General features: G+C 31.7%; 3 protein-coding genes across 5 annotated transcripts; 2 read left to right on the forward strand and 1 right to left on the reverse strand.

Moving 5' to 3' along the window:
- The first annotated feature begins 1,253 nt into the window (after positions 1 to 1,253).
- LOC124938033 (protein NETWORKED 1A-like) lies at positions 1,254 to 5,831 on the forward strand. 2 transcript variants are annotated; one of them, XM_047478396.1, is made up of 4 exons: positions 1,254 to 1,463; positions 1,639 to 1,847; positions 1,929 to 4,705; positions 4,769 to 5,831. In XM_047478396.1, the coding sequence occupies exons 2-4, from the start codon at positions 1,736 to 1,738 to the stop codon at positions 5,672 to 5,674; spliced, it is 3,795 nt and encodes a 1,264-aa protein (XP_047334352.1). In that variant the 5' UTR covers positions 1,254 to 1,463; positions 1,639 to 1,735; the 3' UTR covers positions 5,675 to 5,831. The 2 variants fall into 2 exon arrangements, with proteins under 2 accessions (XP_047334352.1, XP_047334353.1); XM_047478397.1 differs by having other exon boundaries at positions 1,256 to 1,463; positions 4,778 to 5,831.
- A 228-nt stretch (positions 5,832 to 6,059) lies between these two features.
- LOC124938035 lies at positions 6,060 to 7,769 on the reverse strand. Of its 2 annotated transcripts, none has more exons than XM_047478398.1 (2): positions 6,593 to 7,769; positions 6,060 to 6,248 (listed from the first exon to the last, which is right to left on the reverse strand). In XM_047478398.1, exon 1 carries the CDS (start codon positions 7,482 to 7,484, stop codon positions 6,690 to 6,692), a length of 795 nt encoding a protein of 264 aa, XP_047334354.1. In that variant the 5' UTR covers positions 7,485 to 7,769; the 3' UTR covers positions 6,060 to 6,248; positions 6,593 to 6,689. The 2 variants fall into 2 exon arrangements, with proteins under 2 accessions (XP_047334354.1, XP_047334355.1); XM_047478399.1 differs by having other exon boundaries at positions 6,060 to 6,265.
- Positions 7,770 to 8,919: 1,150 nt separating this feature from the next.
- On the forward strand, positions 8,920 to 11,069 carry LOC124938777 (putative pentatricopeptide repeat-containing protein At3g01580). The gene has a single exon (XM_047479282.1). The coding sequence runs from the start codon at positions 9,065 to 9,067 to the stop codon at positions 11,027 to 11,029; it is 1,965 nt and encodes a 654-aa protein (XP_047335238.1). The 5' UTR covers positions 8,920 to 9,064; the 3' UTR covers positions 11,030 to 11,069.
- Positions 11,070 to 15,867: the final 4,798 nt, after the last annotated feature.

Genomic DNA, 15,867 nt, shown 5'->3' on the forward strand with positions numbered 1-15,867 from the left:
ATCCTTAATCTCAATTAGCTTAAAAACGAAGCAAAACATTAATTATGATATTAGCTAAATCTTCTAAAAGGTTTTATTGACCAACAAATTAAGAAAATGATAGACCAATAAATTTAAAAGCATAAAAAAATATTATAACAATGAAATTTTCAAATATCTCACCAGATTCTATTCAACGGCACTAATTTTATTTTGCTAATTATTTTATTTTGTTGTTATTGAAATATTATCACAATCAACGGTACTGATTCTTTGTAATATTTAAATTAGATTTATATAAATATTACATTTAATTAATCAATTAAATTTCCCATCATAATATAATAAACTTACCGTTATAAATTTAAATCAATCAGTTCAATATTTTGTCTCAAATTTAAGATTACTTTTTTATAAATTAAAATCACTTTCTTTTATAACTTTCATACTAAGTAAATACCAAAATTCACAAAATAATAATAATTGATCATGATAAATAAAAAAAAGTATAACAAATAAAGTAAAAAAAGATAACTTTTGATTTCACTTTTGACATCATTTTTTAATATAGTCATTATCTTTAATAAAAAAATTATGATAAAATATTAATTTGTACATATCCTTAAATTTTAAATATGATTTAACTTTTTTTTAATGTTTCTGGACAAATAAAAAACGACATGTAAATACCTCTTCTTAATAAACTACTTAAAAAAAACTTTATGGCTTTGATTCGACTTGAGAAAGTTCTCATCTAGCCAATTGAAATTGACATTTCTAGGTAGGTTGATTAATAATTTTGTCTTTGGATAAAATAATAAAATGATAAAAAAAATAAAAAAAATTCATATGCACAAAAAGGCATTTGAAGAAAGAACAGAAATTATTGAATAAATTTAATACTCCTATCCAAAATAAGGGGAAATTTCTTCCACAAATTTCAAGAATTTAATATTTTTTATTATATATATATATTTACAGATTATGTGCATATATAATATATTAATATTTTATTTCAAATTTGAATTAATAATTTAATACCTTACTTAATCTAGATGAGAATTAACTTTTTTTTATTAAACAAAAAAATATTATAATAAAGGAGAAAGATATGGTATGATATCATAGACCTTTTTATATTTATTTTATCACTCTAAAAGAGAATTAGCTCTCATTTCCCTTTCTTCTTCAGCTTGCCGTCCCTTTTTACCGTTTGTCTTCTCTCTCTTTCTCTCTCTCACTACAATCCATCCATCCATCCATCCATCCCCACACTCTACCAAAGAAGAAAGAAACTGCTCAAAAAGATTATATATCATATCATATATATATATATAATATATATAGATATATAGATATAGAGAGAGATAAGGCATCTGGGTTTTCATTTTTTTTGCTTGGAACCAGTAGAGAGAGAAAGAGAGACAATGGGGTAAAAGTTTCAGTTGGGAAGGTCTTCCATCAAACCCGCATTTTCATTTTCTGTAAGTTGTTTGTTTTTCTTCATTTGATCCGCCATTGATGCTTTCTTCTTTCTTCCTACTATGGAGATCAGGGTTTTCATTTCTTTCTTCCTAGATTCAAGTACAGCCAGCCATTCATAATCACAAACTTTCTCATTTCAAGATCTGTTTTTTCTTTCTTTCTCTTCTTCTGTAGTTGTTGGTGTGTTCTTATCTTGCTGTTGTTGTCTTATTCAGAAGAAGAAGAAAAAGGTAGGATTTTTGTTGCTTGGATCGTTCATAATATATAAGCTATGGCGATGACGCCGCCATTGACTTCCACCGATTCTCGGCGTTCCTACTCTTGGTGGTGGGACAGTCATATCAGCCCTAAAAACTCTAAATGGCTTCAAGAAAATCTCACCGGTAATTAACTCTCTCTTTCACTTTTGCGTTTTGCTTTTTCACTTACTTTGAGCTCAACTCAATTCAACTCAATTTCGTCAGATATGGATTCGAAGATCAAAGCAATGATCAAGTTAATAGAAGAAGACGCAGATTCCTTCGCTAGAAGAGCAGAAATGTACTACAAGAAACGCCCCGAGTTAATGAAACTAGTTGAGGAATTCTACAGAGCATATCGCGCCTTAGCTGAGCGATATGATCACGCCTCGGGTGAGCTTCGTCAAGCTCACAAAACAATCGCGCAAGCACTTGATCAGGATCAAGTCTCCATTGTCTTTTCCGAGGATTATTCCCCTTGTAGACCCTCTCCTGATCCAAGCACAAACACAAACATGAACACGCCCAAAACTCCACGAACTTACCACACCTCGTTCGATTTCCACTCGGGGATGAAAGCGTTGAATGATTTCATGGAAGGAATGCAGATAGAAGAAGAGAATCCAGAAATTGCAACTGATGTTGAGAATATAAAGAAGGCCCTTTCCCAGAAAGAATCTGTTTTGGTTAAGTATCAGAATGCTATGAAAGAGTTATCTGATTTGGAGGAAGAACTCAGTCTTGCTAAGAAGAATTCAGTTTGCCTTGAAGAATCGGCTGAGAAAGCTGAAACAGAAGCCCGGGAACTCAAGGAAGAACTGGCGAAGTTAGGAGCCGAAAGAGATTCTGGAATTGTTAAGATTATCAATCTAGAGTCTTTACTAAGCCAAGCCAAAGAAAGGGAGTTTATCGAAAAAGAACTCGAGAAAGAAAGAGATGAAAGTATTCTCAACCATAAACAATGTCTCTTGAAGATAGCCGATTTGGAATTAAGGCTTTCAATCTCTGTAGAACAATCAGCTAGTCTGAAGGAGAGTGCCAACAGATCTGAGAATCAAGTCATGAACTTGGAAAAATCTCTTGCAGAATTGAAACAAGAGAAAGATAATGCTTCCCTTCAATATACAAACTGCTTGGACAAGATCGCGATGCTGGAAGAAGATAAACGGAAGCTCGATGGCGCTGTTGAGCGAAATGTTCATCTGGAAATGCTGAACGAGTCTCTTCAGCTCGAGGCTGATGATCTGATGAAGAAGATCTCGAAGAAGGATCAAGAGCTCTGCGAGAAACAGGAGGGTTTGGAGAAACTTCAGGATTGTTTAAGGGATGAACGTCATCGTTTCGTGCAAGTGGAAACCGCTCTGGAGAGTTTGAAAAACCTGCATTCTCGATCACAGGATGAACAGAAGGCTTTGACTATGGATCTAAAGAAAGGTCTGAAAATGATGAAGGATGAACAAGTAGAGATTCTTCGATTGAGAGAGATGAAGGAGAAGCTCGAAGGTGAACTTGCATTACAAATCAACCAAACCGGGGCTCTACAGGACGAGATTACAAATTTGAAAGACGAAATCCTTCGAATGAATCGTAAATACAGCGATGTATCGGAGCAGTTGAAGTCAGCCGGAGTAGCTGTCAAGCTTCTACAGGAAGAGAACTCTAGGTTACAGAGGATTCAAGTGGAGGACATGGTTCAGAAATGCGATTTGCTAAAGAAAGTGGAAGAGACGGAGAAGGTTCTGGATGAGAAAACCTCGCTAGCAGCAGAGAAAGCATCCCTTATATCTCAAATGCAGATAATTACAGAGAATATGCAGAAGCTTTTCAAGGAGAACATTCTTCTCGAGAATTCGCTCTCGGTTGCTAATCTCGAGCTTTTCAAGCTACGTGCGAAATCGAACGGTTTGCAAGAGCTGAACGAGTTTCTAAGCAATGAGAAATCGAATCTCTTAACCGAAAGAGGCGAGCTCGTGGAGCAGTTGGCGACTGTCGAGAGGAAACTGGAGAATTTTGAGACGAGATTTACTGATTTGGAGAATTTGAAGGAAGAACGTTCGACAGGGACACGTTTGGCGAGCCTGGAGAGCAATATCGAGAATCTTCGCGACGAGAGTCGACGGGCGAAGAAAGATTTCGAGGAAGAACTCGGCCGTGCTGTGAATGCTCAGCTTGAGATCTTTGTTTTGCAGAAATTTGTAAAGGATATGGAGCAGAAGAACTACTCGTTAATCCTCGAGTGCCAGAAGCATACAGAGGCTTCGAGATTGGCTGAGACACTGATCAATGAATTGGAAAGCGAGAATCTGGAGCAGCAGGTTGAAGGAGAGATTCTGCTTGACGAAATTGGGAAACTTAGGCTTGGTATATTCAAGGTTTTCCGGGCATTGGATGTCGAACATGAACTAGAGAAAGAAGAAGATGATAATAATAACAAGGTTGGAAACATGCAGTTCTCGTTTCTTCATGTTTTAGGGAGGATAAAGGACTTGAAAAGCTCTCTGGCGAATCACGAGGAACAAACGCATCATCTATCTGTGGAGAATTCAGTTCTTACGACTTTACTCAAGCAAGTGAAACTGGATGGAAGGGAAAAGGTTGAGCAGGAGAAGGAGACCCTAAATCGGGAGATTATGGCGATGAAGAACGAATTGAAGAAGAAAGAGACGGAAATCTTGTTTCTAAAAGAAGAGTTATCAACTAGGAATAAAGTAGAAGAAGAACAAGAAGAAGAGGAGAATTGGAGTTCTGAGCTGAAGGAGATGAGCAATGAGTTTGAGATGTGGGAAGCAGAGGCTGCAACTTTCTATTTCGATCTCCAGCTTTCGAATGTACGTGAAGTTCTTTATGAGAGTAAGGTCCACGAACTCTCTGAAACCTGTCAGGCTCTCGAGAGTGAAAGCGCTTCCAAAGCAGTTGAGATTCATCGCATGAAGGAGAGAGTCGGTTTAATGGAAAACGAGATTGGAGGCCTCAAAGCTCAATTATCAGCTTTTGTTGACAAGGTAATTTCCTTTCTTTTAGTTTCACCAAACTTTGCCCTAGAATAATAATAATAATAATAATAGGATTTGCAGGATGATGCTAATTTCGAAGAAGAAGACGAATTAGATGTGTCTCAGTTGCAGAGATTACAGTTCAGGGTAGAGGCAGTTGAGAAGGCGGTTATATTGCAAAAGGATGAAGAAAGGACAAAACCGGAAATACTAGAAGAAGAATCATCAACAAGAAATGGCAATTTGACAAAAGACATTCCTCTTGATCAGGTATCAAACGCCTCAAATTCATTACGCAGAAGAACAAATACGAAAGGGAATTCAAGAACAGACGATCAGATGCTCGAATTATGGGAAGCTACAGCAGAAGACCGCACCTTCAAACACATTCCTCAACACATTCCTCAGAAGAACGCTATAAACCCTAAACCACAGTTCGACAGCAGTAAGATTTCAGAGACATTAACTAAGGATTCTGAGAAACTGACTAAACTCAAGACCACAATGATGGAGTTGAAAAATAAGTTGGCAGAGGAGGAGAAATGCAGGAAGAAGAATAAGAAGAAGGATTCATTCGATTTCGAAACAGTGAAGGAACAGTTGCAGGAAGTTGATGAAGCAATAGTTCAGTTTACACATTTGAATGGTCAGATGAAGAGAAATCTGGAAGAGAATGCACACGAGAACGAGGGAGAGAAAGGGTTAAGGGTGTATCAGCTTGTAAGGAAGGGTTCAGAGAGTGTTGCGCGGTTGGAGCTAGAAGTTCAGAAAATCCAGTATATTTTTCTGAAGAACGAAGAAGATGAGAAGAAGATAAGCAAAGGAGGAAGCATAAGGTTTTCAAGGAACAAAACAAACTTAATTTTGAAGAGTCTTCTCATACACACCAGCGGCAGCCCTAAGCAGAAGAAGAAACGCGGTTTATGCGGTTGCTTTAATCCTTCAACTCCAACTACTGCAGGCAGGATCAGCATGTGATTTGTGAAGACTACACTCGGATTGTAAAAATTAGGTCTAACCTAACCTTCTTAAGCTGATTGAGTTGCGTCTTCAATTGTTTCTATTACTCTTTTAGTATTTAATTGCATGTTATCCATACTTTTATTAGATGATCAAGAATAAATACCTTTATCTCCATTCAAGATTTTGTTGGTGCATCTCTATATAACAACAATAAGCAATTGAAGCCAACTGAAACTATATTAGAACATTTAAATGTAGCTCAATATCAGCAGCACTAACTTAGGATCCAGAATCTACTTGTTTGTTTGCAACACCAAAAAGAACAAAATCACTTTCAGCAGATTCAGTACTAACATTAACTATTTCGAAAACAATTTCTAAGGGTTTGCAACACCAAAAAGAACAAAACACTTTCAGCAGATCTAATAGTAATAAAGTATTCTAATTGAATAAATATAGCAATAGATATACAAAAGTTGAAAGGTAAAATTAAGTTTTCTAATTGAAGAAAAGACGAGATGTTGAAAAAATGCAGCAATTCACAGTAACTCAGGAACAATATTCAAGCCAACATTTCCTTATTCAAGATCATGGTTATGTTCATATCTGAAAAAAGAAAAGAAAAAAAAGTTATAAATATTAGCTAAAACAAACATAAATGAACAAATGTAACATTAGGTTGGTTTATATTTGTAAAAAAAATATCATCCATCCTAACATTAACTATTTCGAAAACAAATTCTAAGGGTTGATCGTGGATCGGGTTGGTTCAGTTATTTACCTAAATATCAATTTGGACTGCAATAGATCAATTTATCCTAAGGATCAGCTCTTTCGAATCAGAGTTCATTAGTATTACTTAGCAAAGTTTAAGTTGATCATTTCCAAAGAATGAATAAAAGATAAAAAACAAGATGAAAAGATCTTCCATACCTGATGTAAGGAAATAGATCAGAAGAACTTTGACTTAAAGATTGATCCTTTAGTGCTGTTATTATCTTCAGAAAAAACTTATCCATTAGACAAGTTTCTATTTGAGGGGTTTCAGACCTTTGGATGCTCTAATCTCATTTGCAGCCGCTCTAAGAGAATCATCAGATAATATTAACCTTGACAAAGCCCCAGTACTCAAACCTAGCCGCTTAGCAGCATCTGAAACTGAACCGTCGACAGCAAACATCAGGTCAAGCAAAGCTTGTATCCCCAAAGCAAATTTAGAATTATTAGGCCCTATTTGTGACCCACACTCACGTCCTCTTATGGTTGATTTTGTAGGGAGAATTTGAAGGAGTTCCATAGGAGGTGAATATGTATCAAGATCAATTGGATTTCGTACTTTAAGAGCTAAAAGTGTTCTCAAACGAACTAAAGCCATTGTCCTATTCTTGTGTTGTGATCTCTCTTCTGAAGCCTGGCTGATTATACCGGTTGGAAGATGCTTTAAACGAACACTAGTTTCTCGCTTGTTTCTATGCTGACCACCTGGACCAGATGACTTGTATGTATCCATCTCGCATTGGTCCATCAATCGATCGTCAGTCAAACCTAGGAATTCTCTGGCTCCATTCATGGATTCATTATTACTACTAGAAATTGATGAATCATTACTATTTATACTGGTAATGGACAAGGTACGATTGTCACGGTATAATGATATTCTAAATCGCTGAAAAATATTGCAGGTCTGTCTTTGTATTGGATAAGAAACAACACATTGCATTGGACCTGAGAATGCAGAGAAATGAACGAAACGATTACCATTCTTTGGGATTCGACTAAGAACCAATTTCAAGAAGGAATTTGTAGCGCTGAGTGATAACGTCATTTGGATTCTAATTATTAGTCTATTGTGGATAGAATTAAGAGTTCTTGAGTTCCTTCAGCTTCTCCGTTGTTTAGGGTTTCAATAATTTACAAAAGAAAGGCAACTATCCAAACCCTACCAATAATAGAATCTCGATTCAAGATTACAGTCGAAAATAGAAAACGAATCATGCAGAGAAACTTACAGGGAGAATACATTGAATCTGAGATTCCATTTTCTCGAACTTTTAGTTGAAGATTGAAGAGAAGAGGGTTCAAAGTTACAAAATTTGAGAGGTTCTTCTTCTGCAACTCTCTAATGATCTGTCAGAAACTCAAATTCAGATTCAATTTATATGTAACATTCAATTTGATCCCTACATTTCATTTTGCTTATATAAACCTCAATTTTAATATTAAAAATTATTAAAATCGTTTGAGCACAAAAACATTACATAAAAAAAATAAAAAAAATGTTACTCAATAAGTTATCGAGCTTGTAAATTCTCCAGAATAACGATAAACTCCTCGACGGATTTTACCGGTTTTCCGGAATGAATCTTAGAAACATCATAATAATATAATTATAAATGATACGCATCAGACAACTACGATCAATGAAAGTTGACATTTATCTTCAACCAGATAGTCCACCAAATAATAATTGAGATGATAATCCAATTATGTAAATCTATCATATTAGCCGCATCAATTCAAATTTTTCAACAACTATTCAAAGACTCAGACCTCACTTAATAAATCCTAAAAAAAAATCTCGTTGAGTACTAATCACCATTCAACAATTTAAAATTTATAATATATAATAAAAGCTCTAATCATCTCCCGCACATCTTCTCTCTAATCTCTTCTTTTCTCTACTTGAACATTTTTTCTCAAACTCATCATCTTTCTCGTTCAACACATGCTTGATTGATCATTCACGTCTCAGGTAAAATATAAATTGACATCGAATAAAATATGTAATTTTAATTAACAAAATACATTTTTTGAGTTTCGAATTTAAATAAATCGAATTGTCAATGAACTGAGTCCGAATATAAATTTTAGTACTCGATCAATTTCGAATATATATAATACAAATCGGGTACTATACAACTCGTTTACACCATATTTGTATATAATTATAAATATATTTTTTCTAATACAAAATAAAATATTGAACTCTTATTCTTATAGGTAAATCATTAAGTTTTTGTTTTAAAATAATGATTCAATCCTTTTCATACTCATCCGATTATTTTAAAATGTTTTTTTATTAGCCCTATTTTTAGTTAAGGTGTAGGGTTTATGGTTTTATAAGTTTGACTAGATATATGTTTTTTTTTTAATTTGCTTAATTGAAAATTAAGTATAACATGAAGGGTCAATCTACAGTTTTAGTCTTTAGATTATATAAATAGGATTCACAAGAATCGTCATTAAAATAAACAGAAATCGGCATTCACAGAGTGAAAGATCAAACATAAAACTCGAAATCTCTCTTGATATTTCGATTCCCATTTTCCCACTGATGATTTCTTCTACAATTGATAATGCTAGTAAACGTGTGCATAAAATTTTCCCAATTGTTAATCCATTAATATGACTTCTTCTTTTCTGCACACAACATGTTCGATGGAATGCCTCAGTGAAACCTTTCACGTCTTGAACTCCAAGCTTAGGCGCTACTATGCAGACAAACAATACAGGGAAACTCTACATCTATTCTCTCATTTGTTTTCCATTAAAAAATCTGATATTTCAACTATACCCATTACATTAAAAGCATGTACAAAGCTATATGAGCTCAAATTTGGGAGAATTATCCATGGTTTTATGATTAAAAATGGAAGTTCAAGGTTGAACTTTGGTGAATCTGCATTAGTTGAGTTGTACTCAAAATTTGGTTCTATGGATGATGCTATGCAGGTCTATAAAGATTGCTGTAAACCAGATGTTTTTCTTTGGACTGCTATGATTAGTGGGTATGACAAGAAAGGCTATTCAGAGAAAGCACTGTCAATTTTCGTTGAGAAGATGAAGACTGGTGATTTCATTCCTCATCAGATTACTCTGGTTAGTGTTGTCTCTGCTTGTACTAAATTAATGAACAAGAACATGGGGAGAAGTGTTCATGGATTTGTAACTAGGATGGGATTCGATACTGTTTTATCTTTGGACAATTCGTTGTTGAATTTCTATGGTAAGATTGGAGCTGTTGAAGCTTCTGTTAATCTGTTCAGAACGATGAACAACGAAAGAGATGTGGTCTCTTGGAGTACTATGATTAGTTCTTATGCTCATAATGGATTATCCACTGAAGCAATAGATAGTTTTAACAAGATGGTTTATGAGAATGTTGAGCCAAATGCAATTACTCTAATTCACGTCCTAAAAGCATGTGAAGATACTTCTGATCTAGATCAAGGAAAGAAGATTCACGAATACGTTGTTCGTAAAGGGTTTGAATCCGATCCTTCGGTTTCCACTTCTTTAATGTACTTCTACATGAAATGTGGTTCCATTGAGATCGCAGTTGATGTGTTCGATAGAATGCCTAGGAAAGACGTAGTTTCGTGGATAGCTTTCTTGAGTGGATACGTTAAAATTGGAATGGCCCATGAAGGCATTAGCGTTTTCAAGAGAATGTTACGAAGTGGAATCAAACCTGATCCGATCGCCATGGTGAAATTCTTATCAGCTTCTGCCGAATCTGGGAACCTTATTGAAGCTTGTTCTCTTCACGACTATTTGGTTAAAGGAGGATTCGAAGAAAATGTTTTCGTTCAATCTTCACTCATCGAACTTTACTCGAAATGCGGTGAGCTACATTTTTCCATGAGCGTATTCGAAAGAGCAAAGATTAAAGATGTCTTCTTATGGAGCTCGATGATAGCCGGTTATGGAATCCACGGCAGAGCCAAAGAAGCGGTTGAATTATTCAACGAGATGATAACTTCAGTTAGACCGAACAAGGTGACATTCCTTTCTATCCTATCTGCATGTAGCCATGCAGGTTTAGTCAAAGAAGGGATTCGTTTTTTCGAAATGATGGTTAATGATTACAAACTCTACCCTGAATCGGCACATTTTGGAATTCTCGTCGATTTGGTTAGCCGAAATGGGGAAATTGATAAGGCGGTTGAGATTATTAACCGAATGCCAATCCAAGCAGGGGCTAATGTATGGGGGGCTTTGCTTGGGGCGTGTAGAATTCATGGGAATGTGGAGATAGGAGAGCTTGCGATTAGGGAACTATCGCGGTTAGACCCTGACCATGCGGGTTACCATATTTTGCTTTCGAACATGTATTTTGTCGAGGGGAAATGGGAATTGGGAGCGAGTATTAGAAATGCGGTGAAAACAAAAAGGTTGAAGAAGACGACGGCGCAAAGTGTTATCGGGATTGGGAATGAAATTCATAGTTTTGTAGCGGATGATAATATGCATCCTTTTTGTAATCAAATTTATAGTTTGTTGGGGAATATGTGGGGGGAAATGAATCAGGAATGTTATGTTTCTCATATGAACAACTCTTTGGTATATCAGGCTGAGGAAATTTTGTAGAATTACTTTCAAATATAATCTAATTTATCTCCTTTTTAAACAACTGGTTTTATTTGAAAACATTTTTTTTAACTTATTTGGATTTTTAAATATTTGGTATGAACTGGTATGTTAGTACGTTTAATGGTTTTAACTTGTTTTTCTTATTTACTCAATTGTTATTTGAAACTCGAATTAAGTTTTTTTTTTTTATCAAATAAGGTTCAAATTTTGAATTGTACCACGTGAAGCTCCAACTATAAAATTTTAGTCATACGAATAAACATCATTTTTCTTATTTTTAGTATTTCACACATGACACGTCTTGTCCATTAGGTAGCTTCAAATAACTAAAAAGAATTGATAGTTGGAACCCATATGGCACAATTTAAACTTTGAACTCCTTTTGATAAATCGAATCAAGTTTGAGTCTCAAATAACAATTTGTTTCAGTTTATCCAACTAGTATGGATGAGTGCATTTTCACAAGTAATGATATAAAAAGTCGTGAAAAAAATTACGGTAAAAATATGATAATATTTTTAATTTTATTTTTAACCGTTTTAAGTTTATGAGCGTGTCAACCTACAATCCGAGTCAAATATTTATTTATTGTCACATATATATCCAAATTAATTACAACTCTCAACCCGACAATTCGGACAATTTGAAAATTAAGCATCATTTTTAATTTTATTTTAACCGTTTTAAGTTTATGGACGGGTCAACCAACAATCCGACCCAAATATACATTTACTCTCACATATATCCAAATTAACCACCGTTCTAAACCCGGCAAACTGAACACTTTAAAAATTATATATAAATATAGTTAGTGATTGAAGCATGTAAATGACATTGAATGAAATATTATATTATTTCCAAATCATTGATTGAAGTTTGCTTACAAATCATTCCATTATATTTTTTAATACATTATGAGACAAATAATTAGAGCATCAATGACAATATGTGATGTAAGATATCTATCATTCAATTAGACCACAACAAATATACATTCGATGTATAACGAATTAAGCGACAACAAAGATACATTCGATGTATAACTAATTAAACGACAAACAAATGAACATTAGAAAACAAAATTCAACTTAGTTTGAATATGAATATAGCTAAAATCTGAAGAATGCATTGAGTAAATTGGTTGAAATTTGAATGTGTCAAATGAGATGGGGTCCAATATGGGTCTATTTATGTCTATACCATTTAATATCCATTTAAGTCATAAGACAATTTATGTACTCATTCATCTTCTTTCATAATTAAAGAATAATATAATAAAATCTGCTTATTTTGGAAAATAAGTGTAACTGGGATATCCCACGGTTTGACATCCATTTTTTTATTTATAAAAATTGGGATAAGTTTAAATTTGACCGAGGTAATAAGCTATTTTTTTAGCACAATACCCATAATAATATATCAAAGGAAACTCTTTAACAATAAAAGTTAAAAACTTGAAAGTGACAAAATTTTGAGTTTATTAATTTATCTCAAATAGAGTCCGGCTTTCAAATATTGAAGTTAATTTAAATACATATATATAATTTATGATTTAAAATTAGTATATGAAATTAATATTTTAAGAAGTTGAATAGTTTTTTTTCTTAGTCATGTTTTTTTTTTATAGTTGAAAGGTGCATTGTTTTTATTTTTACAACTTAAATTTGATTGGTTCCATTTGACATCTTGTTTAACCAAATTGAATATTTTCATTCTAGATTGTTATAATCTAATAATATTCATAGCTATTGGTAAGTTGTTTATTGTCCATACCCTCTGATTATCATGGTGATCCTTTCTCGAGTCTATGTATGTCTCTTTTTTAGCAACAAATTAAAGGATAATGAAGTACCGAATTTGGAGTTGTTTTTCATTTTTCCAATAAAGAGTCACTAAAACGGATATTTCAGTTTGAAGCATTTTATAAATATCCTCTCATTATTTTTATGGGTTTCTCAAATTTTGACCATATATGTTGATGGTCAATTATCAATTTTTTTCTCACCAACTCTCGATCAATAACAATTTTCATTGTCGTTCAAAATATTTAATAAAAAAATTCCAATACTATTTAATTAATTTGTCCGGCTTGCTCTATTTCACCAATTATCGCCATGGATCTTTAGAGTCACCATACAAAATTACAAGATTGTTTGATCTTCTTCGTTATAATTTTAATTATTCTAAAATGTTATAGTATAAGATAATATATTATTATATTAATTATTTATAAGTTTAATGTAATGACTATATAATAAACATAACCCGTGTAATTCAATATAACATCCAATATAGTTATTCTTTATATTATAACATGATATCATAGTCTTATTTTCGTTTTTGAATATACAAAATATTGTCTTTCGCTGCTTCAATCAATGATTATTTTAGTCATTGACGGAGGACTCTAATAAACCTATAATTATATTTTTCTAATATTTTTTCTTTTAAATAATTATGTTGATGTTTTTTATTTTCTTCAGCTATCATATTTTATGAGTTTTGTTTTCAGTTGTTGTTTTATCATAATAGTTAATATCCATAATTTTATTGGTCTTAATCCAATCATATGTACATCTTTACTGGTTATTTAATCAACACACTACCATCATTTCGTTAGAATATATTTTATTTTCATGTGTTGTTTCATCCCAACATTCAATGCCCATGGAACTTTACATTTTTCGATGATTTTATTTTAAGCACACACTGACATCCTGTTGTTGGATAGATCTCGAGATTTATAAGTAACTTCAAAGTTTATTTTCGGTTGTTATTTCACCCCAGATATTAATGTTCATGGGATTCTACATTGTGCGCTAGTTTATCAGACAATACACTGACATCTTGTAATTGAATGGGGCTCACGAGTTTTGAAGTTTGAAGAACTAACATCAATATTTCACAGTCTCGTCTTTAACTTCAAGTTGTTCAAGTCATTTCTATCTTAAGTTTGAGAAAAAAATGTTATAATATATAATAATATTTTTTTTATAAGATATTATCACAATATTATATATCATATTAATTTCCTTATAAGTCTAATTTAATATCTATATAATAGACATAACTTATGTAACTAATATATCATTCAATACAATCTCTTTTTCTTAACTCTAAAGAATAATTGTATTTGATGTTATATTGAATTACATATGTTATGTCTATTATATAGACATTAAATTAGACTTATAAGAAAACTAATATAATATAATAATAATGATTTAATCAAAATTTATAATATTGTGATAATATCTTACATATATATTACTTTATATTCTAACATTCCTTTTCAACTCAAGATGAAAAATGCTTGAACAACTTAAGGTTGAAGATGAGATTGTGAAATATTGATGTTATGTTCTTCAAACTAAATAAACTCTTGAGTATTAAGATCAATCCCAATAACAAGATGACAGTGTTGACTAAAAAGAACTAGCGAATAAAGTAGAATCTAATGGGTATTGAATTCTAGGGTGAAACAATAACAAAAATAAAACTATGAAGTTATTTGCGAGTCTCGAGATCCATCCAACAACGAGATGACAATGTTTTATCTAAGAGAGTAAAATTTATGGGCAAAGAATGCTGGGTTGAAACAACTTGAGAAGAAAATTCATTACAACAAAACGAAAGGATGAGAGAGTGTTGACTAATAAATCAATTAAATAAAATATGAGTATTCATTGTTGGGATAAAACAACAGTTGAAAAAAATAAACTCTAAGTATATGATAGATGAAAAAAAATAAGGGATTAATAAAAAAAATTAAAAGAAAAAATTATTATTAAAAAATATAATAATAAATTATTAGAGCCCTCCATCAATTATTAAAATAACTATCGATGAAAACAACGAAAGATTATGATAGTATACTTAAGAGAGAAAATAAGACTGGATACAATATTAGAATATAAGAAAAAAGATGGTATTAAATTATATAGATTAGGTCTGTTATATAGACATTAAATTAAACTTATAAGAAAACTAATATAATAATATAATAATGATATTATTATAATTTGTAATATTATGATAATATTTAATAAAAATATTTTATATTATTTAACACTTATATTTTTATTTAGTTGATTTGATTTTGTTAGACATTATTTTATAATTTATTTCAATTAATGAAAAATAATTTATTTTCTAAAATTATTAATAATTATTTAATTAATTTAATATATTACATTTTAAATTGTCATCTCCTTATTGTTTTTTTATCAAAGTAAAAAACTTTTATTTGTTTGTCATATTTTTTCTCTAAATTTATGTCCATATTACAATTGGAACTAGAAAATATCATTATAATTGAAATAATTTTTTTTTATTAGATTTTATTAAGAAAATCAACTATAATCAAATATAATTTTTTTTATCAATTTATTAATCAAATACTAAAATATCATTTATTTAAAGTCATTATATATTAAGATTTTTTTATAAAAAAAAATACCATAATATTTTCTTAAAATCACAACCACTCAATATTTTTTAAATAAATTACTTCAATAAACTAAAATCCAAAATTATTTCTTGTTTTGGTTGGGTTGAATAGTTGATTTTTATCATAAAATTTTTGTTCATATTAATATACTTTAATAATTTAAATAAAAAAATATTACAAAATTAAATATGTTATAATTCTAACTTAAAAAAATATTCTAAATTAGGTAAATTAAAGTACTCTTTATGACTAAATATTTTAAGATAATCTTATATAAATATTAATTCACCCTAATAAGTTTTGAGAAACTAAAAGTCATTAGGTTCAATTCCCAAAAACATAAATAATAATTAGAAGTTCGTTACTTTCAATTACCACTAAAATA

The sequence above is a fragment of the Impatiens glandulifera genome, chromosome 5, assembly GCF_907164915.1.
Source record: "Impatiens glandulifera chromosome 5, dImpGla2.1, whole genome shotgun sequence".
Classification (NCBI taxonomy): Eukaryota; Viridiplantae; Streptophyta; class Magnoliopsida; order Ericales; family Balsaminaceae; genus Impatiens; species Impatiens glandulifera.

Excerpts from the sequence above, each read along its gene's own strand:
- LOC124938033 (XM_047478396.1), top strand. The coding sequence starts at position 1,736 with ATGGCGATGACGCCGCCATTGACTTCCACCGATTCTCGGCGTTCCTAC. Across the intron at positions 1,848-1,928 it reads GCTTCAAGAAAATCTCACCG|ATATGGATTCGAAGATCAAA; the intron begins GTAATTAACTCT and ends CAATTTCGTCAG. Across the intron at positions 4,706-4,768 it reads TATCAGCTTTTGTTGACAAG|GATTTGCAGGATGATGCTAA; the intron begins GTAATTTCCTTT and ends TAATAATAATAG.
- LOC124938035 (XM_047478398.1), bottom strand. The coding sequence starts at position 7,484 with ATGACGTTATCACTCAGCGCTACAAATTCCTTCTTGAAATTGGTTCTT.
- LOC124938777 (XM_047479282.1), top strand. The coding sequence starts at position 9,065 with ATGACTTCTTCTTTTCTGCACACAACATGTTCGATGGAATGCCTCAGT.